This window comes from Mchenga conophoros, linkage group LG23 (genome assembly GCF_057382185.1).
Source record: "Mchenga conophoros isolate Kocher_MC1m ecotype Shallow Benthic linkage group LG23, M_conophoros_male_GT1.1, whole genome shotgun sequence".
Taxonomy (NCBI): Eukaryota; Metazoa; Chordata; class Actinopteri; order Cichliformes; family Cichlidae; genus Mchenga; species Mchenga conophoros.
The window spans coordinates 41969318-41994598 of NC_140547.1; the positions used below are offsets into that span (position 1 = coordinate 41969318).

At 39.6% G+C, this 25281-nt stretch overlaps 2 protein-coding genes across 2 annotated transcripts in view; both read left to right on the top strand.

Moving 5' to 3' along the window:
• LOC146547900 (SLAM family member 9-like) overlaps positions 1-25281 on the top strand; it is a 140809-nt gene that overhangs the window by 104188 nt on the left and 11340 nt on the right. The window lies entirely within an intron of this gene.
• Positions 1647-20848, top strand: LOC146547901 (uncharacterized; the record flags this gene model as incomplete). The annotated part of the gene is made up of 20 exons (XM_085265724.1): positions 1647-1887; positions 2249-2533; positions 2778-2854; positions 5611-5785; positions 6147-6434; positions 6677-6753; positions 7526-7700; positions 8062-8346; positions 8591-8667; positions 11424-11598; positions 11960-12247; positions 12490-12566; positions 13339-13513; positions 13875-14159; positions 14404-14480; positions 17237-17411; positions 17773-18060; positions 18302-18378; positions 19151-19325; positions 20460-20848. Coding segments are annotated over 20 exons (3507 nt in total), but the record flags the coding sequence as incomplete, so codon positions are not given.

Sequence of the window (25281 nt, forward strand, 5' to 3'; positions counted from 1 at the left end):
CTGTTTCAGGCTTTGGTCTTGGTTGTGGCCACAATAGAAAATCCCGATTCACACAGATATGTAGTTGTGAATGGGAGAAGGAGTTTCACAGCTCTCAGTGCCAGACACAGATACTCCTTTGAGACAGCAATCCAGAAGGAGCCCAGACCCAGTTTGCCCCACTGCAACTTTAAAGTGCTGTCGGTGGAAAGTTCCCGAATCTGGGATTCCAGATGTGAGGGCAAAGCAACATCATTTTAAATGGGATCCACTGAAAATGGGTCCAAAATCCACATGTCCTTCTCTGGGATCCTCAGGGAAACATTCATCAAATTTCTCTGTCAGTGGTGAAAGGTGCTGACAGACAGAGTCACTGATCTTCACCTGAGGGGATTTTTCCAAGATGTGAGACAAAAGTGGAAACATGTCCATCCTCTTTTCCTGGGCCCTCTTAGTCCACAAAGCAAGTTTACTCTTGAAAGCTTCAACTTTGTCTGTAACAAACGACATGCTGCTGTTTCTCCCTTGAAGTGAGATGTTCAGCTGGTTCAGCAGTGAAAAAATGTCACAGAGGTAGGAAAGCTTTGAATTGGCATAATAATGTGCAAGAGGAGATTTTCTCTGCGTAGGAAAAGACCTCATTCCTTAGTTCAAACAAATGCTTGAGGACCAGTCCTCTTGAAAGCCATCTCACCTCACTGCGGTAGAGCAGCTGGACATGATCTGCTTCCATGTCCTCACAAAGCTTGGCAAAACATCTGGAGTTCACAGCATTATTTTTAGTGAAATTGAGAGTTTTCACACTTACATCCATCACCTCGTGGAACTCTGGTGACATCTCTGTTGCTGCTGCTGCAGGGCTTTCACAGTGGAGAAAACAGTGGGTCCGTTTAGCTTCTGGTGCACGGTCAAGAATCTGCCTAATGAAGCTGTGGTGCCTGCAAGTCCTTGAAGCTGCACCATTACTGTACACCCCAACACAGTTCTGCCAGTCCAGGTCGTTCTCAGTGAAACATTCCTGAGCCGTGGCTCGAGTTGGTAGCAACATGCAAACTGCTGTCCCAGTGATAACAAACACCAGCAGCAATGCACCATTCGTGACATCAGCGGGCTCCTCTAGTTGCAAAGAGAAAAATGGACTACTTTTTATTCTTTCCAGAAGCTGATGCTGTATGTCTAAGGCCATGTCCGCTAAATGGTGGCTCACATTGTTGTTTGAGTGGGATGGTCAGTAGCTTCTTTGCAGCAGCCTCTCCGATCATCTCATGGCACATATGTACAGCGGCAGGCAAAATCAACTCCTCCGCTTTAGTGAAAGACTTTTTACTCTGTGCCACAAGTCTGGACACGAGGTAGCTAGCTTTTAAAGCACATTTAGATTCACCAGTCAGTGACTGATCTCTGTTTAATGTTTTAGCTGAGTTTGTGCTTCTGAGAGGAACCACTCTCTTTTACTCGCCTTGATAATTGGAGCATTTGAAATGGACTCAAAGTCCTCTAAACATCTGTTTATAGAGACTTCCTTATCCTGGTAGAGATTTAACTCTGGTGCTGATGAAAGCACTTAGATGTGGTTATGAATTTTGGTTGTCAAACTGCCATTTCTTTCTTTTTGTAATGAGGGGAAGAAGTGACAATATTTACACAGATTATAAAAAGCATGAAAAAGAAAGGAAAAGCAGAGTGTGAGGGAAAGAGATGGAAAAGACTGTTGTCCATATTTTCTTCCACAGAAAGACAACACTGTGAGATTTGAATGGACTAGTGCGGAGACACAGCTGGAGGAAACAGGGGAGATCCTAATAAAAAGAGCTGTAGATGTGGTAAACACCCCTGTGGTTTGCCGTGTTTCTAACCCCATCAGCTTTGCCATCAGTGACCCTGTTATACAAAACTGCTTCACGCCCAGTAAGTATCATGTGCTATCACCTGTCCATTTTTATTTCACTCATCTCCAAATGAAATACATTTCAACTCCTGTTGTTTTATTCTGAAGCTGATCCAAGTGGCGTCTGGATTCCTGTGGTGGTGTGTATACCACCGCAGCATTGCCTGTGGGCCGTAGTTCAGCAACTGAAAAATGTTTTTTGCATATTTGTCTTGTCTTGACACCAGGTTTTCATTCACTGTTTTAAAGATAAAACATGTAATAATTAAAAATAATAATTTCCTTCAGATTTGATGAACTGACACGTGGCTGTTGAGAGCTTTTCTAGCATGACTGTTCTTAATTTGTCATGAAATTCCTCTTTATTTCTTTGTCTTTCAGGCTCTCAGGATGATTGTGTGTACGCTGCAACAGGATCAAGCTTAACTGTGCCACTTAGATATGAGTTGAAGGAATCAGATAACCTGAAATGGCTCAAGGACACAAGTGTAATCTTTTATCGCAGACAGAAACTGGTGATCATGGGGAAAAATGATGCTGTTGATTCAACTGGATCACTAAAGCTGACACAACTCACCAAAGACAAGTCAGGACGATACAGACCAGAGGTTTACACAGAGGGAATAAATGTGGGAGATTTACAGAGTGTGCGTTTGTGTGTATTAGGTAAGTAACAACATATTATACATACATTTTTCTGGTTATGTAAATATGCAAATATATTTCATAACAAGTGTGTTGATGGATCAGAAGCTGTTTAATTTTTACATTTTTGTCAACAGAAAATGTTTGATATTAATATAAAGTCACTGTTCAGTTTGGTTTTGCAACAGTTTTATTTATTTATTTTTATTAATACATCATTAGCAGAAGTTCATATAATGTTATTTATTACATTTTATTACCTCAGACCGTGTGCAGAAGCCCAGCGTGACGATGACGTGTACAGACTCTGACTCAGTCAGCTTTACTTGCAATGCTGGTCAGGTGAGGACAATATTTAATATTTTATTGATATCTCATGTTCCTCAAATAGCTACTTATAATTAAGCTGTTGAAGAATCTGTAGACAAAGGCCTCATTTCTCCTCTGCTGAAACCTGCTGAACAAGGGTGGATCTAGAGAAATTTTCTTAAGGTGGCATGGAAATCAAATGGGATGGCAAAATCAAAGTATTAAAAAACAAAACAAACAAAAAAAACGTGTTTGCAGGTGTTACATGTGGTTAAAATGATTCAAATGCAGTAAGTATACACATCTCGTATAAATATAGTCTATAACAGGGGTTCTTAACCTTTTTTACCTCGGCGCCCAACTTTTCCACTACAAAGTGGCCCGAGGCCCATTCAGATAATAACACTGTATTGAAAACAATTGATTTTGCTTTTAGTTTGATTTATATGTAATAACTAAATCAAACCTTCATTTTAACAGTTAAAATCTTGTCAAATAAACATGATGATGACATGATGCAATGTAATAATCACAAAGACATTCATTCATTATGTGTATGCGAACCTGCAATAAAAACAAAATGCCAAACAGGTTAACGATTCATGCACCAAATCAAACTGCAAATAGAAATTGAAAGGCTCAAGTCAGGGTTAATAACACACAAACATAATAATTAATAATTGAGTTTTACTACAGCTAAAGAGATAAGAAAAAAGGGGGAAATAGAAATTGGATAAATAATGTAGTGATAAAATAAATACATTCAAAATAATTTTCTAATGAAATAAATAAATAAACCGTTATAAAATTTAAGTAAAGTGCAAATGAAAATATAGTCTCATAATCTGTGAGTGAATTTGAAAGTTGCTTCAGCAGTAAACCTTTTTTCATTGGCAGAACCAGAAGTTACTCTTTATATTTGAGACAAATGAGCAACAACAAACAAGCTGCAACTCCCCTTTTATGCTCACCTCTTAATGAGACACTTGAGCCTGCCTCTGAGACACGGTCAGATGCAGTCTGGGTGGAATAGGGGAAAGGCTCCCTCTCAGAGTAGCTTCCAGTGTTGCTCTGAGTCTGTTTCAGGCTTTGGTCTTGGTTGTGGCCACAATAGAAAATCCCGATTCACACAGATATGTAGTTGTGAATGGGAGAAGGAGTTTCACAGCTCTCAGTGCCAGACACAGATACTCCTTTGAGACAGCAATCCAGAAGGAGCCCAGACCCAGTTTGCCCCACTGCAACTTTAAAGTGCTGTCGGTGGAAAGTTCCCGAATCTGGGATTCCAGATGTGAGGGCAAAGCAACATCATTTTAAATGGGATCCACTGAAAATGGGTCCAAAATCCACATGTCCTTCTCTGGGATCCTCAGGGAAACATTCATCAAATTTCTCTGTCAGTGGTGAAAGGTGCTGACAGACAGAGTCACTGATCTTCACCTGAGGGGATTTTTCCAAGATGTGAGACAAAAGTGGAAACATGTCCATCCTCTTTTCCTGGGCCCTCTTAGTCCACAAAGCAAGTTTACTCTTGAAAGCTTCAACTTTGTCTGTAACAAACGACATGCTGCTGTTTCTCCCTTGAAGTGAGATGTTCAGCTGGTTCAGCAGTGAAAAAATGTCACAGAGGTAGGAAAGCTTTGAATTGGCATAATAATGTGCAAGAGGAGATTTTCTCTGCGTAGGAAAAGACCTCATTCCTTAGTTCAAACAAATGCTTGAGGACCAGTCCTCTTGAAAGCCATCTCACCTCACTGCGGTAGAGCAGCTGGACATGATCTGCTTCCATGTCCTCACAAAGCTTGGCAAAACATCTGGAGTTCACAGCATTATTTTTAGTGAAATTGAGAGTTTTCACACTTACATCCATCACCTCGTGGAACTCTGGTGACATCTCTGTTGCTGCTGCTGCAGGGCTTTCACAGTGGAGAAAACAGTGGGTCCGTTTAGCTTCTGGTGCACGGTCAAGAATCTGCCTAATGAAGCTGTGGTGCCTGCAAGTCCTTGAAGCTGCACCATTACTGTACACCCCAACACAGTTCTGCCAGTCCAGGTCGTTCTCAGTGAAACATTCCTGAGCCGTGGCTCGAGTTGGTAGCAACATGCAAACTGCTGTCCCAGTGATAACAAACACCAGTAGCAATGCACCATTCGTGACATCAGCGGGCTCCTCTAGTTGCAAAGAGAAAAATGGACTACTTTTTATTCTTTCCAGAAGCTGATGCTGTATGTCTAAGGCCATGTCCGCTAAATGGTGGCTCACATTGTTGTTTGAGTGGGATGGTCAGTAGCTTCTTTGCAGCAGCCTCTCCGATCATCTCATGGCACATATGTACAGCGGCAGGCAAAATCAACTCCTCCGCTTTAGTGAAAGACTTTTTACTCTGTGCCACAAGTCTGGACACGAGGTAGCTAGCTTTTAAAGCACATTTAGATTCACCAGTCAGTGACTGATCTCTGTTTAATGTTTTAGCTGAGTTTGTGCTTCTGAGAGGAACCACTCTCTTTTACTCGCCTTGATAATTGGAGCATTTGAAATGGACTCAAAGTCCTCTAAACATCTGTTTATAGAGACTTCCTTATCCTGGTAGAGATTTAACTCTGGTGCTGATGAAAGCACTTAGATGTGGTTATGAATTTTGGTTGTCAAACTGCCATTTCTTTCTTTTTGTAATGAGGGGAAGAAGTGACAATATTTACACAGATTATAAAAAGCATGAAAAAGAAAGGAAAAGCAGAGTGTGAGGGAAAGAGATGGAAAAGACTGTTGTCCATATTTTCTTCCACAGAAAGACAACACTGTGAGATTTGAATGGACTAGTGCGGAGACACAGCTGGAGGAAACAGGGGAGATCCTAATAAAAAGAGCTGTAGATGTGGTAAACACCCCTGTGGTTTGCCGTGTTTCTAACCCCATCAGCTTTGCCATCAGTGACCCTGTTATACAAAACTGCTTCACGCCCAGTAAGTATCATGTGCTATCACCTGTCCATTTTTATTTCACTCATCTCCAAATGAAATACATTTCAACTCCTGTTGTTTTATTCTGAAGCTGATCCAAGTGGCGTCTGGATTCCTGTGGTGGTGTGTATACCACCGCAGCATTGCCTGTGGGCCGTAGTTCAGCAACTGAAAAATGTTTTTTGCATATTTGTCTTGTCTTGACACCAGGTTTTCATTCACTGTTTTAAAGATAAAACATGTAATAATTAAAAATAATAATTTCCTTCAGATTTGATGAACTGACACGTGGCTGTTGAGAGCTTTTCTAGCATGACTGTTCTTAATTTGTCATGAAATTCCTCTTTATTTCTTTGTCTTTCAGGCTCTCAGGATGATTGTGTGTACGCTGCAACAGGATCAAGCTTAACTGTGCCACTTAGATATGAGTTGAAGGAATCAGATAACCTGAAATGGTTCAAGGACACAAGTGTAATCTTTTATCGCAGACAGAAACTGGTGATCATGGGGAAAAATGATGCTGTTGATTCAACTGGATCACTAAAGCTGACACAACTCACCAAAGACAAGTCAGGACGATACAGACCAGTGGTTACCAGTGAAGATGGAATAAATGTGGGAGCTTTACCAAGTGTGCGTTTGTGTGTATTAGGTAAGTAACAACATATTATACATACATTTTTCTGGTTATGTAAATATGCAAATATATTTCATAACAAGTGTGTTGATGGATCAGAAGCTGTTTAATTTTTACATTTTTGTCAACAGAAAATGTTTGATATTAATATAAAGTCACTGTTCAGTTTGGTTTTGCAAGTTTTATTTATTTATTTTTATTAATACATCATTAGCAGAAGTTCATATAATGTTATTTATTACATTTTATTACCTCAGACCGTGTGCAGAAGCCCAGCGTGACGATGACGTGTACAGACTCTGACTCAGTCAGCTTTACTTGCAATGCTGGTCAGGTGAGGACAACTATGAGTCTGTTTCATTTACATTTCAGGTTTCAGGTCAGAATATTTTTCAAAGAGTTGAACCAATAATTGTGAGTTTGGAGACAAAGTTTTCGTTATTTCAGCCTCGCTGAGCTGCTGTGAGCAGCTGTTCTGTTTTATATGAGGAGGTTATAAAATTGTTTAGACATCTTGATCCTCCAGAAGATTCAACTCCACTTACTGATAAAGACACTGAAATGTGCTTAAAATGTCTATGAAACCACTAGCTCTATCGTCAGCAATACTTTTACTCATGTTTCTTTATTTTTTGTTGTATTTTCTGAGTTCAGACACACAGAGTCAGTATGTAAATCATCAGATCCTAAGAACATTCACACAGAAACTGCTGAATCCACAAGGTTTGGATTGGCGTTTCTTCATACTACACATATGTTACTTAAACCTGATCTCTGTTTAATGTTTTAGCTGAGTTTGTGCTTCTGTGAGGAACCACTCTCTTTTACTCGCCTTGATAATTGGAGCATTTGAAATGGACTCAAAGTCCTCTAAACATCTGTTTATAGAGACTTCCTTACCCTGGTAGAGATTTAACTCTGGTGCTGATGAAAGCACTTAGATGTGGTTATGAATTTTGGTTGTCAAACTGCCATTTCTTTCTTTTTGTAATGAGGGGAAGAAGTGACAATATTTACACAGATTATAAAAAGCATGAAAAAGAAAGGAAAAGCAGAGTGTGAGGGAAAGAGATGGAAAAGACTGTTGTCCATATTTTCTTCCACAGAAAGACAACACTGTGAGATTTGAATGGACTAGTGCGGAGACACAGCTGGAGGAAACAGGGGAGATCCTAATAAAAAGAGCTGTAGATGTGGTAAACACCCCTGTGGTTTGCCGTGTTTCTAACCCCATCAGCTTAGCCATCAGTGACCCTGTTATACAAAACTGCTTCACGCCCAGTAAGTATCATGTGCTATCACCTGTCCATTTTTATTTCACTCATCTCCAAATGAAATACATTTCAACTCCTGTTGTTTTATTCTGAAGCTGATCCAAGTGGCGTCTGGATTCCTGTGGTGGTGTGTATACCACCGCAGCATTGCCTGTGGGCCGTAGTTCAGCAACTGAAAAATGTTTTTTGCATATTTGTCTTGTCTTGACACCAGGTTTTCATTCACTGTTTTAAAGATAAAACATGTAATAATTAAAAATAATAATTTCCTTCAGATTTGATGAACTGACACGTGGCTGTTGAGAGCTTTTCTAGCATGACTGTTCTTAATTTGTCATGAAATTCCTCTTTATTTCTTTGTCTTTCAGGCTCTCAGGATGATTGTGTGTACGCTGCAACAGGATCAAGCTTAACTGTGCCACTTAGATATGAGTTGAAGGAATCAGATAACCTGAAATGGCTCAAGGACACAAGTGTAATCTTTTATCGCAGACAGAAACTGGTGATCATGGGGAAAAATGATGCTGTTGATTCAACTGGATCACTAAAGCTGACACAACTCACCAAAGACAAGTCAGGACGATACAGACCAGAGGTTTACACAGAGGGAATAAATGTGGGAGATTTACAGAGTGTGCGTTTGTGTGTATTAGGTAAGTAACAACATATTATACATACATTTTTCTGGTTATGTAAATATGCAAATATATTTCATAACAAGTGTGTTGATGGATCAGAAGCTGTTTAATTTTTACATTTTTGTCAACAGAAAATGTTTGATATTAATATAAAGTCACTGTTCAGTTTGGTTTTGCAACAGTTTTATTTATTTATTTTTATTAATACATCATTAGCAGAAGTTCATATAATGTTATTTATTACATTTTATTACCTCAGACCGTGTGCAGAAGCCCAGCGTGACGATGACGTGTACAGACTCTGACTCAGTCAGCTTTACTTGCAATGCTGGTCAGGTGAGGACAATATTTAATATTTTATTGATATCTCATGTTCCTCAAATAGCTACTTATAATTAAGCTGTTGAAGAATCTGTAGACAAAGGCCTCATTTCTCCTCTGCTGAAACCTGCTGAACAAGGGTGGATCTAGAGAAATTTTCTTAAGGTGGCATGGAAATCAAATGGGATGGCAAAATCAAAGTATTAAAAAACAAAACAAACAAAAAAAACGTGTTTGCAGGTGTTACATGTGGTTAAAATGATTCAAATGCAGTAAGTATACACATCTCGTATAAATATAGTCTATAACAGGGGTTCTTAACCTTTTTTACCTCGGCGCCCAACTTTTCCACTACAAAGTGGCCCGAGGCCCATTCAGATAATAACACTGTATTGAAAACAATTGATTTTGCTTTTAGTTTGATTTATATGTAATAACTAAATCAAACCTTCATTTTAACAGTTAAAATCTTGTCAAATAAACATGATGATGACATGATGCAATGTAATAATCACAAAGACATTCATTCATTATGTGTATGCGAACCTGCAATAAAAACAAAATGCCAAACAGGTTAACGATTCATGCACCAAATCAAACTGCAAATAGAAATTGAAAGGCTCAAGTCAGGGTTAATAACACACAAACATAATAATTAATAATTGAGTTTTACTACAGCTAAAGAGATAAGAAAAAAGGGGGAAATAGAAATTGGATAAATAATGTAGTGATAAAATAAATACATTCAAAATAATTTTCTAATGAAATAAATAAATAAACCGTTATAAAATTTAAGTAAAGTGCAAATGAAAATATAGTCTCATAATCTGTGAGTGAATTTGAAAGTTGCTTCAGCAGTAAACCTTTTTTCATTGGCAGAACCAGAAGTTACTCTTTATATTTGAGACAAATGAGCAACAACAAACAAGCTGCAACTCCCCTTTTATGCTCACCTCTTAATGAGACACTTGAGCCTGCCTCTGAGACACGGTCAGATGCAGTCTGGGTGGAATAGGGGAAAGGCTCCCTCTCAGAGTAGCTTCCAGTGTTGCTCTGAGTCTGTTTCAGGCTTTGGTCTTGGTTGTGGCCACAATAGAAAATCCCGATTCACACAGATATGTAGTTGTGAATGGGAGAAGGAGTTTCACAGCTCTCAGTGCCAGACACAGATACTCCTTTGAGACAGCAATCCAGAAGGAGCCCAGACCCAGTTTGCCCCACTGCAACTTTAAAGTGCTGTCGGTGGAAAGTTCCCGAATCTGGGATTCCAGATGTGAGGGCAAAGCAACATCATTTTAAATGGGATCCACTGAAAATGGGTCCAAAATCCACATGTCCTTCTCTGGGATCCTCAGGGAAACATTCATCAAATTTCTCTGTCAGTGGTGAAAGGTGCTGACAGACAGAGTCACTGATCTTCACCTGAGGGGATTTTTCCAAGATGTGAGACAAAAGTGGAAACATGTCCATCCTCTTTTCCTGGGCCCTCTTAGTCCACAAAGCAAGTTTACTCTTGAAAGCTTCAACTTTGTCTGTAACAAACGACATGCTGCTGTTTCTCCCTTGAAGTGAGATGTTCAGCTGGTTCAGCAGTGAAAAAATGTCACAGAGGTAGGAAAGCTTTGAATTGGCATAATAATGTGCAAGAGGAGATTTTCTCTGCGTAGGAAAAGACCTCATTCCTTAGTTCAAACAAATGCTTGAGGACCAGTCCTCTTGAAAGCCATCTCACCTCACTGCGGTAGAGCAGCTGGACATGATCTGCTTCCATGTCCTCACAAAGCTTGGCAAAACATCTGGAGTTCACAGCATTATTTTTAGTGAAATTGAGAGTTTTCACACTTACATCCATCACCTCGTGGAACTCTGGTGACATCTCTGTTGCTGCTGCTGCAGGGCTTTCACAGTGGAGAAAACAGTGGGTCCGTTTAGCTTCTGGTGCACGGTCAAGAATCTGCCTAATGAAGCTGTGGTGCCTGCAAGTCCTTGAAGCTGCACCATTACTGTACACCCCAACACAGTTCTGCCAGTCCAGGTCGTTCTCAGTGAAACATTCCTGAGCCGTGGCTCGAGTTGGTAGCAACATGCAAACTGCTGTCCCAGTGATAACAAACACCAGCAGCAATGCACCATTCGTGACATCAGCGGGCTCCTCTAGTTGCAAAGAGAAAAATGGACTACTTTTTATTCTTTCCAGAAGCTGATGCTGTATGTCTAAGGCCATGTCCGCTAAATGGTGGCTCACATTGTTGTTTGAGTGGGATGGTCAGTAGCTTCTTTGCAGCAGCCTCTCCGATCATCTCATGGCACATATGTACAGCGGCAGGCAAAATCAACTCCTCCGCTTTAGTGAAATACTTTTTACTCTGTGCCACAAGTCTGGACACGAGGTAGCTAGCTTTTAAAGCACATTTAGATTCACCAGTCAGTGACTGATCTCTGTTTAATGTTTTAGCTGAGTTTGTGCTTCTGAGAGGAACCACTCTCTTTTACTCGCCTTGATAATTGGAGCATTTGAAATGGACTCAAAGTCCTCTAAACATCTGTTTATAGAGACTTCCTTATCCTGGTAGAGATTTAACTCTGGTGCTGATGAAAGCACTTAGATGTGGTTATGAATTTTGGTTGTCAAACTGCCATTTCTTTCTTTTTGTAATGAGGGGAAGAAGTGACAATATTTACACAGATTATAAAAAGCATGAAAAAGAAAGGAAAAGCAGAGTGTGAGGGAAAGAGATGGAAAAGACTGTTGTCCATATTTTCTTCCACAGAAAGACAACACTGTGAGATTTGAATGGACTAGTGCGGAGACACAGCTGGAGGAAACAGGGGAGATCCTAATAAAAAGAGCTGTAGATGTGGTAAACACCCCTGTGGTTTGCCGTGTTTCTAACCCCATCAGCTTTGCCATCAGTGACCCTGTTATACAAAACTGCTTCACGCCCAGTAAGTATCATGTGCTATCACCTGTCCATTTTTATTTCACTCATCTCCAAATGAAATACATTTCAACTCCTGTTGTTTTATTCTGAAGCTGATCCAAGTGGCGTCTGGATTCCTGTGGTGGTGTGTATACCACCGCAGCATTGCCTGTGGGCCGTAGTTCAGCAACTGAAAAATGTTTTTTGCATATTTGTCTTGTCTTGACACCAGGTTTTCATTCACTGTTTTAAAGATAAAACATGTAATAATTAAAAATAATAATTTCCTTCAGATTTGATGAACTGACACGTGGCTGTTGAGAGCTTTTCTAGCATGACTGTTCTTAATTTGTCATGAAATTCCTCTTTATTTCTTTGTCTTTCAGGCTCTCAGGATGATTGTGTGTACGCTGCAACAGGATCAAGCTTAACTGTGCCACTTAGATATGAGTTGAAGGAATCAGATAACCTGAAATGGCTCAAGGACACAAGTGTAATCTTTTATCGCAGACAGAAACTGGTGATCACAGGGAAAAATGATGCTGTTGATTCAACTGGATCACTAAAGCTGACACAACTCACCAAAGACAAGTCAGGACGATACAGACCAGTGGTTACCAGTGAAGATGGAATAAATGTGGGAGCTTTACCAAGTGTGCGTTTGTGTGTATTAGGTAAGTAACAACATATTATACATACATTTTTCTGGTTATGTAAATATGCAAATATATTTCATAACAAGTGTGTTGATGGATCAGAAGCTGTTTAATTTTTACATTTTTGTCAACAGAAAATGTTTGATATTAATATAAAGTCACTGTTCAGTTTGGTTTTGCAAGTTTTATTTATTTATTTTTATTAATACATCATTAGCAGAAGTTCATATAATGTTATTTATTACATTTTATTACCTCAGACCGTGTGCAGAAGCCCAGCGTGACGATGACGTGTACAGACTCTGACTCAGTCAGCTTTACTTGCAATGCTGGTCAGGTGAGGACAACTATGAGTCTGTTTCATTTACATTTCAGGTTTCAGGTCAGAATATTTTTCAAAGAGTTGAACCAATAATTGTGAGTTTGGAGACAAAGTTTTCGTTATTTCAGCCTCGCTGAGCTGCTGTGAGCAGCTGTTCTGTTTTATATGAGGAGGTTATAAAATTGTTTAGACATCTTGATCCTCCAGAAGATTCAACTCCACTTACTGATAAAGACACTGAAATGTGCTTAAAATGTCTATGAAACCACTAGCTCTATCGTCAGCAATACTTTTACTCATGTTTCTTTATTTTTTGTTGTATTTTCTGAGTTCAGACACACAGAGTCAGTATGTAAATCATCAGATCCTAAGAACATTCACACAGAAACTGCTGAATCCACAAGGTTTGGATTGGCGTTTCTTCATACTACACATATGTTACTTAAACCTGATCTCTGTTTAATGTTTTAGCTGAGTTTGTGCTTCTGTGAGGAACCACTCTCTTTTACTCGCCTTGATAATTGGAGCATTTGAAATGGACTCAAAGTCCTCTAAACATCTGTTTATAGAGACTTCCTTACCCTGGTAGAGATTTAACTCTGGTGCTGATGAAAGCACTTAGATGTGGTTATGAATTTTGGTTGTCAAACTGCCATTTCTTTCTTTTTGTAATGAGGGGAAGAAGTGACAATATTTACACAGATTATAAAAAGCATGAAAAAGAAAGGAAAAGCAGAGTGTGAGGGAAAGAGATGGAAAAGACTGTTGTCCATATTTTCTTCCACAGAAAGACAACACTGTGAGATTTGAATGGACTAGTGCGGAGACACAGCTGGAGGAAACAGGGGAGATCCTAATAAAAAGAGCTGTAGATGTGGTAAACACCCCTGTGGTTTGCCGTGTTTCTAACCCCATCAGCTTTGCCATCAGTGACCCTGTTATACAAAACTGCTTCACGCCCAGTAAGTATCATGTGCTATCACCTGTCCATTTTTATTTCACTCATCTCCAAATGAAATACATTTCAACTCCTGTTGTTTTATTCTGAAGCTGATCCAAGTGGCGTCTGGATTCCTGTGGTGGTGTGTATACCACCGCAGCATTGCCTGTGGGCCGTAGTTCAGCAACTGAAAAATGTTTTTTGCATATTTGTCTTGTCTTGACACCAGGTTTTCATTCACTGTTTTAAAGATAAAACATGTAATAATTAAAAATAATAATTTCCTTCAGATTTGATGAACTGACACGTGGCTGTTGAGAGCTTTTCTAGCATGACTGTTCTTAATTTGTCATGAAATTCCTCTTTATTTCTTTGTCTTTCAGGCTCTCAGGATGATTGTGTGTACGCTGCAACAGGATCAAGCTTAACTGTGCCACTTAGATATGAGTTGAAGGAATCAGATAACCTGAAATGGCTCAAGGACACAAGTGTAATCTTTTATCGCAGACAGAAACTGGTGATCATGGGGAAAAATGATGCTGTTGATTCAACTGGATCACTAAAGCTGACACAACTCACCAAAGACAAGTCAGGACGATACAGACCAGAGGTTTACACAGAGGGAATAAATGTGGGAGATTTACAGAGTGTGCGTTTGTGTGTATTAGGTAAGTAACAACATATTATACATACATTTTTCTGGTTATGTAAATATGCAAATATATTTCATAACAAGTGTGTTGATGGATCAGAAGCTGTTTAATTTTTACATTTTTGTCAACAGAAAATGTTTGATATTAATATAAAGTCACTGTTCAGTTTGGTTTTGCAACAGTTTTATTTATTTATTTTTATTAATACATCATTAGCAGAAGTTCATATAATGTTATTTATTACATTTTATTACCTCAGACCGTGTGCAGAAGCCCAGCGTGACGATGACGTGTACAGACTCTGACTCAGTCAGCTTTACTTGCAATGCTGGTCAGGTGAGGACAATATTTAATATTTTATTGATATCTCATGTTCCTCAAATAGCTACTTATAATTAAGCTGTTGAAGAATCTGTAGACAAAGGCCTCATTTCTCCTCTGCTGAAACCTGCTGAACAAGGGTGGATCTAGAGAAATTTTCTTAAGGTGGCATGGAAATCAAATGGGATGGCAAAATCAAAGTATTAAAAAACAAAACAAACAAAAAAAACGTGTTTGCAGGTGTTACATGTGGTTAAAATGATTCAAATGCAGTAAGTATACACATCTCGTATAAATATAGTCTATAACAGGGGTTCTTAACCTTTTTTACCTCGGCGCCCAACTTTTCCACTACAAAGTGGCCCGAGGCCCATTCAGATAATAACACTGTATTGAAAACAATTGATTTTGCTTTTAGTTTGATTTATATGTAATAACTAAATCAAACCTTCATTTTAACAGTTAAAATCTTGTCAAATAAACATGATGATGACATGATGCAATGTAATAATCACAAAGACATTCATTCATTATGTGTATGCGAACCTGCAATAAAAACAAAATGCCAAACAGGTTAACGATTCATGCACCAAATCAAACTGCAAATAGAAATTGAAAGGCTCAAGTCAGGGTTAATAACACACAAACATAATAATTAATAATTGAGTTTTACTACAGCTAAAGAGATAAGAAAAAAGGGGGAAATAGAAATTGGATAAATAATGTAGTGATAAAATAAATACATTCAAAATAATTTTCTAATGAAATAAATAAATAAACCGTTATAAAATTTAAGTAAAGTGCAAATGAAAATATAGTCTCATAATCTGTGAGTGAATTTGAAAGTTGCTTCAGCAGTAAACCTTTTTTCATTGGCAGAACCAGAAGTTACTCTTTATATTTGAGACAAATGAGCAACAACAAACAAGCTGCAACTCCCCTTTTATGCTCACCTCTTAATGAGACACTTGAGCCTGCCTCTGAGACACGGTCAGATGCAGTCTGGGTGGAATAGGGGAAAGGCTCCCTCTCAGAGTAGCTTCCAGTGTTGCTCTGAGTCTGTTTCAGGCTTTGGTCTTGGTTGTGGCCACAATAGAAAATCCCGATTCACACAGATATGTAGTTGTGAATGGGAGAAGGAGTTTCACAGCTCTCAGTGCCAGACACAGATACTCCTTTGAGACAGCAATCCAGAAGGAGCCCAGACCCAGTTTGCCCCACTGCAACTTTAAAGTGCTGTCGGTGGAAAGTTCCCGAATCTGGGATTCCAGATGTGAGGGCAAAGCAACATCATTTTAAATGGGATCCACTGAAAATGGGTCCAAAATCCACATGTCCTTCTCTGGGATCCTCAGGGAAACATTCATCAAATTTCTCTGTCAGTGGTGAAAGGTGCTGACAGACAGAGTCACTGATCTTCACCTGAGGGGATTTTTCCAAGATGTGAGACAAAAGTGGAAACATGTCCATCCTCTTTTCCTGGGCCCTCTTAGTCCACAAAGCAAGTTTACTCTTGAAAGCTTCAACTTTGTCTGTAACAAACGACATGCTGCTGTTTCTCCCTTGAAGTGAGATGTTCAGCTGGTTCAGCAGTGAAAAAATGTCACAGAGGTAGGAAAGCTTTGAATTGGCATAATAATGTGCAAGAGGAGATTTTCTCTGCGTAGGAAAAGACCTCATTCCTTAGTTCAAACAAATGCTTGAGGACCAGTCCTCTTGAAAGCCATCTCACCTCACTGCGGTAGAGCAGCTGGACATGATCTGCTTCCATGTCCTCACAAAGCTTGGCAAAACATCTGGAGTTCACAGCATTATTTTTAGTGAAATTGAGAGTTTTCACACTTACATCCATCACCTCGTGGAACTCTGGTGACATCTCTGTTGCTGCTGCTGCAGGGCTTTCACAGTGGAGAAAACAGTGGGTCCGTTTAGCTTCTGGTGCACGGTCAAGAATCTGCCTAATGAAGCTGTGGTGCCTGCAAGTCCTTGAAGCTGCACCATTACTGTACACCCCAACACAGTTCTGCCAGTCCAGGTCGTTCTCAGTGAAACATTCCTGAGCCGTGGCTCGAGTTGGTAGCAACATGCAAACTGCTGTCCCAGTGATAACAAACACCAGCAGCAATGCACCATTCGTGACATCAGCGGGCTCCTCTAGTTGCAAAGAGAAAAATGGACTACTTTTTATTCTTTCCAGAAGCTGATGCTGTATGTCTAAGGCCATGTCCGCTAAATGGTGGCTCACATTGTTGTTTGAGTGGGATGGTCAGTAGCTTCTTTGCAGCAGCCTCTCCGATCATCTCATGGCACATATGTACAGCGGCAGGCAAAATCAACTCCTCCGCTTTAGTGAAAGACTTTTTACTCTGTGCCACAAGTCTGGACACGAGGTAGCTAGCTTTTAAAGCACATTTAGATTCACCAGTCAGTGACTGATCTCTGTTTAATGTTTTAGCTGAGTTTGTGCTTCTGTGAGGAACCACTCTCTTTTACTCGCCTTGATAATTGGAGCATTTGAAATGGACTCAAAGTCCTCTAAACATCTGTTTATAGAGACTTCCTTATCCTGGTAGAGATTTAACTCTGGTGCTGATGAAAGCACTTAGATGTGGTTATGAATTTTGGTTGTCAAACTGCCATTTCTTTCTTTTTGTAATGAGGGGAAGAAGTGACAATATTTACACAGATTATAAAAAGCATGAAAAAGAAAGGAAAAGCAGAGTGTGAGGGAAAGAGATGGAAAAGACTGTTGTCCATATTTTCTTCCACAGAAAGACAACACTGTGAGATTTGAATGGACTAGTGCGGAGACACAGCTGGAGGAAACAGGGGAGATCCTAATAAAAAGAGCTGTAGATGTGGTAAACACCCCTGTGGTTTGCCGTATTTCTAACCCCATCAGCTTTGCCATCAGTGACCCTGTTATACAAAACTGCTTCACGCCCAGTAAGTATCATGTGCTATCACCTGTCCATTTTTATTTCACTCATCTCCAAATGAAATACATTTCAACTCCTGTTGTTTTATTCTGAAGCTGATCCAAGTGGCGTCTGGATTCCTGTGGTGGTGTGTATACCACCGCAGCATTGCCTGTGGGCCGTAGTTCAGCAACTGAAAAATGTTTTTTGCATATTTGTCTTGTCTTGACACCAGGTTTTCATTCACTGTTTTAAAGATAAAACATGTAATAATTAAAAATAATAATTTCCTTCAGATTTGATGAACTGACACGTGGCTGTTGAGAGCTTTTCTAGCATGACTGTTCTTAATTTGTCATGAAATTCCTCTTTATTTCTTTGTCTTTCAGGCTCTCAGGATGATTGTGTGTACGCTGCAACAGGATCAAGCTTAACTGTGCCACTTAGATATGAGTTGAAGGAATCAGATAACCTGAAATGGCTCAAGGACACAAGTGTAATCTTTTATCGCAGACAGAAACTGGTGATCATGGGGAAAAATGATGCTGTTGATTCAACTGGATCACTAAAGCTGACACAACTCACCAAAGACAAGTCAGGACGATACAGACCAGTGGTTACCAGTGAAGATGGAATAAATGTGGGAGCTTTACCAAGTGTGCGTTTGTGTGTATTAGGTAAGTAACAACATATTATACATACATTTTTCTGGTTATGTAAATATGCAAATATATTTCATAACAAGTGTGTTGATGGATCAGAAGCTGTTTAATTTTTACATTTTTGTCAACAGAAAATGTTTGATATTAATATAAAGTCACTGTTCAGTTTGGTTTGCAAGTTTTATTTATTTATTTTTATTAATACATCATTAGCAGAAGTTCATATAATGTTATTTATTACATTTTATTACCTCAGACCGTGTGCAGAAGCCCAGCGTGACGATGACGTGTACAGACTCTGACTCAGTCAGCTTTACTTGCAATGCTGGTCAGGTGAGGACAACTATGAGTCTGTTTCATTTACATTTCAGGTTTCAGGTCAGAATATTTTTCAAAGAGTTGAACCAATAATTGTGAGTTTGGAGACAAAGTTTTCGTTATTTCAGCCTCGCTGAGCTGCTGTGAGCAGCTGTTCTGTTTTATATGAGGAGGTTATAAAATTGTTTAGACATCTTGATCCTCCAGAAGATTCAACTCCACTTACTGATAAAGACACTGAAATGTGCTTAAAATGTCTATGAAACCACTAGCTCTATCGTCAGCAATACTTTTACTCATGTTTCTTTATTTTTTGTTGTATTTTCTGAGTTCAGACACACAGAGTCAGTATCTAAATCATCAGATCCTAAGAACATTCACACAGAAACTGCTGAATCCACAAGGTTTGGATTGGCGTTTCTTCATACTACACATATGTTACTTAAACCTAATCTCTGTTTAATGTTTTAGTTGAGTTTGTGCTTCTGAGAGGAACCACTCTCTTTTACTCGCCTTGATAATTGGAGCATTTGAAATGCACTCAAAGTCCTCTAAACATCTGTTTATAGAGACTTCCTTATCCTGGTAGAGATTTAACTCTGGTGCTGATGAAAGCACTTAGATGTGGTTATGAATTTTGGTTGTCAAACTGCCATTTCTTTCTTTTTGTAATGAGGGGAAGAAGTGACAATATTTACACAGATTATAAAAAGCATGAAAAAGAAAGGAAAAGCAGAGTGTGAGGGAAAGAGATGGAAAAGACTGTTGTCCATATTTTCTTCCACAGAAAGACAACACTGTGAGATTTGAATGGACTAGTGCGGAGACACAGCTGGAGGAAACAGGGGAGATCCTAATAAAAAGAGCTGTAGATGTGGTAAACACCCCTGTGGTTTGCCGTGTTTCTAACCCCATCAGCTTTGCCATCAGTGACCCTGTTATACAAAACTGCTTCACGCCCAGTAAGTATCATGTGCTATCACCTGTCCATTTTTATTTCACTCATCTCCAAATGAAATACATTTCAACTCCTGTTGTTTTATTCTGAAGCTGATCCAAGTGGCGTCTGGATTCCTGTGGGTATATTTCATATCTTATATGAAATGAGGAGCAATTAAACTTCACACAATGAACTAATTTTTTTTCTATTTCTAGTCCCACTTAAAATGCCAAATACAATTTGCTGTCATTCTTCACCATCAGATATTTGTATTTTTTTTGTGGTAATCCTTGTTGTTGTCATTTGTTGTTTCCAGACCATACAGAAAAAGCTCATTCTTTTTACCTAGAAATGCAGCCAAGGCGCAAGGTTTTAATAAAAATGTCAAACTATTTACAGAACAATCAGGTGTTCTGCATCAAATAAGATGCCACACAAATTATTTGTGCCTCTCCAAAAAATAATTTCTTTCCACTATAAGCTAAAGGAGAATATCACAATCCTGATGCCTGCAGGCCTCACAGCAGGGGTGTATCACTCCTGCTGTTATCCACCTGGAGACAGCGTTTACACTGTAATCTGCCTTTGGTGGCTTTTTGGCTGTGACATTCAGCCTTATTGTTCTGACACACAAAACAAAATTTTTTGTGACTGGGTGGTCTGGGTTTGATTTCTTTTTTTTTTTAAATCTGAGTGACACCTACCCTATGTGTTCAGGTTTTAGAGTTTGTTGATTGGAAAGCAGATGAAGTTCGATTCTGGCTCATCCCTGTTTAGCTGACAGCACCACGCCAAAGCCAGCGTCTTAGTAATGGCAGATTTTGCCAGAAATGTTGAAAGTTGATTGTGATGTGAAGACACAGGATATGTTTTGTCCTGTTTTCCTCCTTTCACACCAGGGTCGGGGCAGATGACCACTTCTCGCTGAGCTGGAGGTTTTTTCCTGTTAAGAGCTTTTCCTTCTCACTGTCACTAAAGCTCTTACTCATAGGGGGTCATATGATTGTTGGGGTTTTCTCTGTTTCTTTGGATTAGTGTAGGGTCTTTAAAATATAAAGTGTCTCGCAGCAACTATTGTTGTGATTTGGCGCAGTATTGACACAACTGAACTGAGCTCATTCTCCCTCTGACCTGTTGTCTATGCTTATTTTAACAGAGGAGGAGGAGCTTCGTTTGCAGATCCCTCAGTAACAGCAGCAACATCAGCATCAGCTGTAGTGAGCTGGCCTGCAACACTCAAATAACTGATCTCCACCATCATGACCAGCAGCATCCCAGAACCTCTGAGTGAGACAACAGAAAAAATACAATCATTATCCAGCCTCAGTGATGAGATGAAACAGTGTGTTTAGTGTGTTTACACTGACTGTATAAACTGGGTTAAATGTGCACACAATAATGGAGCAGGTTAAAGGAAATGAATCCATACAGGCAATCTAATCTAAATCTAAACAAGTGCTAATCAGTATTTGATCAACATTAATGGACTAATGACTCATGTGTTACAGTGTTTTTAAAAGATACATTATTAAAACTACATTATTCTTGGAATACTGTCGTCTACCTTATTTTCCGCACTATAAGGCACACTTAAAATCCTTTAGTTTTCTCAAAAATCGACAGCATACCTTATAATCCGGTGCACCTTATGAATGAATTCTGGTTGTGCTTACTGACCTTGAACTGATTTTATGTGGTACATGGCGCTCAAAAATCTGTCAAAAAAAGTTTTAGTACGAAGCTATGAAGCTGCACTGCTTGATGGATTGTCGGAGCATTTCGGCTACCATAGCCGGGAGCCTCGCAGAGTAGTCTGGGTCCAAAACTCCGCTTCAGGTCCCAAAGTCAAACGAACACTGCGGCATCACTGAGAGTTAAAAACTGTCTAAATTCTTTCATCTTTAATAAAATGATCAGCGTTGCTGCTCTACCAGTTGTAACAATTAAGTTTGACATCCAGGCATCCATGAAAACAGAATTTATTAAATTTAACAGAGTTAGAAGTTAGCAGGAAGTTAACTCGCTGGTTTCCACCTAAACATGATATACCATGTTCTGAAAAAATGAAAACGTACAGCTCTGCTATCACTTCCAACATAAATGAATTCAGAAAACTACATGTCAAACAGTTTAATATCTATTATTGTGCTAAACGTCACATGTTACAACGAAAACATGCAAACCTTCGTTATTAACTGCAGCTTCAACATTGAGCTGCAAAAATGCTTTTCCCGCGGTAACATTTCGACAATAACCTGTTAGTTTATTACTAGGGGTGCAACGATATTCGTATCGATATTGAACCGTTCGATACAGTGCTTTCGGTTCGGTACGCATATGTATCGAACAATACAAAATTTGTAATTTATTTTATCAACTTTCCTTCTGAAGATGCTGTCTGTGTTGAGCGCTCAGTGAATCTGCGTTCGACTACTCCGCCTAGGCTGCACTGTCGAGCGCAGATCCACTGAGCGCTCAACACAGACAGCATCATCAGAAGGAAGAGCGCAGGGCAAGCTAGCAAGACAGAAGTTAAGCTCTCCTTGCAACATGGACCTCCCCCACCCTCATTCAGATCTGGTGTTTGGAATTATTTTGGTTTTCATGTGACGTATGACCCTGAAGGTAAGCGAGTCATGGACTAAAGTAAAACAGTATGTTGGATGTGCCATGCAATGCTTAATTACATGGGTGGGAACTAGTGTGTTAGCGCAGTTAGCTCGTTAACGTGTTGGCCGTCTAGCCCCATGCACGGGGCGATCGGCGGTAGCTCGTTAACGGAGATTTGCCGTGTTGTGGCGTTAAGGTCATTTCAACGAGATTAACCTGAAAGCACTAGTGGGAACACAACAAATATGACTGCACATTTACGCCAACATCATCCTAGTGCAAAGACAAGTGGAAGCAGACAAAAACGACAAGCATGCTACTAACTTTACCCGAGTCATTTAGACAGCCATTAGCACATGATTCTCCTTATGGGGACCTGATATGTTTAATATGCTGCTGAGAATATAGCCCAGAAGAAGCGGATAGTATAGCTTTTATTTTGGAAAGAGACATTTCTCTGTAATAAACTCTCTTTTCCAAAGATGAGTGATTCCTCAATCAGATACAGGGCTCGCAATATCGCTAGCCCGACGTCCCGGAGCTAGCGATTTTTCCAGTCGGGCTACAAAAATCTATCTCTTCCCTGCCCGTCGGGCTATTGTAGGAAGGAAAAATATATGTCAATGCTTTTGCATTCTTTCGGAAATGTAGCTGGGTAATTATGTCATTGGCATGGGTGAGCCACTGTCAATATGTGACATATTGAAGTCGCGTTTGAATTTGCGCTTGTTTTTTTGCTTTCACTTTGCAATCGTGTGAACTGTGTATAGAGAGCGACAGCACTGATCTGCGAGTGATGATAATTTGTGCACCAATTCCTCTGACATCGTCTTATCAATCGTTAGCTTACTATGCAAACATGACAAGTGAAATCTCCCGCAGCAAGCTTAAACATGTGAGAGGTTGATCGCGCAGAGAATCGCTGAGCTTATGTGAGTGCGCGTGTAAAACCAGCAGGATTTATATTTTAGTTCTGCTGAGCCAAATAAGACAGGTCAGGGTGAAGAAGTGACAGCCAAAGAAAAGCTTACCACAAAACGGAGAAGTTATGACAAATCAGACTATAAGGCAAAAAGAAAGTGCAGCTTTATGGTTTCATGGACAAAAGAATTTCTGTGGCTGCGATATGACGAGCTAAATAACCAGGGCTGCACATAAGTGGTCCGCAGGTGCGCATTCGCTGTCAAAATAAAAAACACGCACAAGGGTTAGGGTTAAATTTAAAAACTGTACTTTTGAGTTAAAATATATATTTATAATTTTAATAAATGACAAATTAAAAAGGCATGAACATCTTTTTTGTATCGAAAAAATATCGAACCGTGACACCAAAGTATTGAACCGAACCGAACCGTGAATTTTGTGTATCGTTGCACCCCTATTTATTACGGCACAGTGTTAAATGGTAAATGGTAAATGGCCTGCATTTGTATAGCGCTTTACTTAGTCCCTAAGGACCCCAAAGCGCTTTACACTACAATGTAGCCACAGCTGCCCTGGGGCGCACTGACAGAGGCGAGTGAAGTTAAAGTGATAGAGAGCACACAGTGTCTTTTGTGGTTCTGGCAACATCTCCTTGCAATATCAAATGGCAACATCTTCTATAATCAACTGTCCTGCTTGATCATGATCAGATCTACAGCTGCTAGTTTTGTAGGTTTTCATTGTGTTAGGTGATGCTTCTTTAAGTGACCTTCCAAATTCAACCAGTACCTCCAAAACTGAAAACATCACCTTTATTTGTTATGGAACCAATCAGTAGTCACTGTACCTTACTCAAATGAAGCAAACTAGCCAGCCTGGTAACCCGTCTGCATCTTCCAGTTTAATTTCAACTCACCCTTAAGCCTTTAGCTGTCAGCAATTATCTCCTGCCTAAAAATTCCCAGCATGCTTCACCGCCAGAGCCTCTGTTCAGACCCCGACCAAGTCACTACCTGATTCAGGTTCCCTCACTCTTTCATCAAGTTTTCTCATCATCTGCACTTTCTTCTGATCTCTTTTCCTGGCGTTCCTTTTTCATGTTTGTTGGCACATTCAATAATGCTGGCACTTCATTCAGTGCAATCCCTGACAACCTGATTGAGGTCACGAGCCGCTCGTCATCTTAAGCCTGCCTACCAGTTAGAGTCTTCGACCTTTGTAACAGACAGTCATCAGTGCTTCTTGGGGATGGGCCATCAGTCTCCTCTGAGGGCTTCTCCAAACTGCAGCCTCAGTTCCTGCTCAGGCATCTGCCATTACCAACTAGAAACGCTGTCAAACCTGAATGAGGATGAGGTGTCAGCTGGTGAATTCTAGTGTTAGCCACATTGAGCTGCTGTGGGCAACAAGTTTCTTTTTTCCATATTTTTAGTTCATAGAGTTATTTGATCATGAGAAGGCTATAATAAAGTCAAATGATGCTTTTTCCAGAGATGGTTGTCATAGTGCTGCAGCTGCACAAACAAGGTTGTGAAATTGTCACTTACTGCCTCACTTTAAGGGTTACATGATTATATATATATATATTTATTGATTTATTGATTTATTTTTTTTTTTTTCAGGTTCAAATCATGCATTTTAACATGTCTATACAAACAGGATTTTTGATGTTTATGTTCCCACACCAGCTGCATACAAACAGGTATAGAAGAAAAATATACCCTTACCCCCCCAGGCGTTCAGTATCTGCAGTGAGTGTTAAACCACACATGAGAAGTGGCATATTATAGACCACATACACACATAGTCCTAGAGAGCCTTTTTCTCTTAAACACTCATAAAACATTTTGTTGCACTCACTACCATCTTTGCTCACAGCAGGACAAAAACAGTTCTTTGTGGCTGTTTTAATTTTGTGTAGTTGTCGTTTTAATCAGTTTTAAGGTTACACGTCAGAGTGAAACCGAGATGTCGCCTATTAGGTCTAACAAAGGAGACTGTTGTGTTCCATTATTGTTATAGTGTCGGGTAACACATAAACCAAAAGGGTTTTTTCCTACCTTTCATCGTGCCAAACCTTCAGAGATAAGCTATAAATCTTCTCATCATTATAGTTTTGGCCTTTTTAACTGCAGGTGTTCTATTGTACAGAAATGCTGATGTAATAAAAATTACATAACTTTTTCATGTAATGCTCATTGAAGTTTTCATCCTCGCTCATTCTTAATATCTACAAAATCCACTAGTACTGCTCTGGTATCTGCTCCTTTGTGTAAGGAGGAACAGGATGAACAGTGCCAGAGCTACGATATGACCTCCAGGAGAACACTGGTGTGAATGTCCAAATAATCTGAAACACACTTCATGAGAGTGGCTTAAGGGCCTGCTGTCCTCTGGTGGGTCCTGTGCTCAATGCTCAACACCATTGCGTTCAACTGGAATTT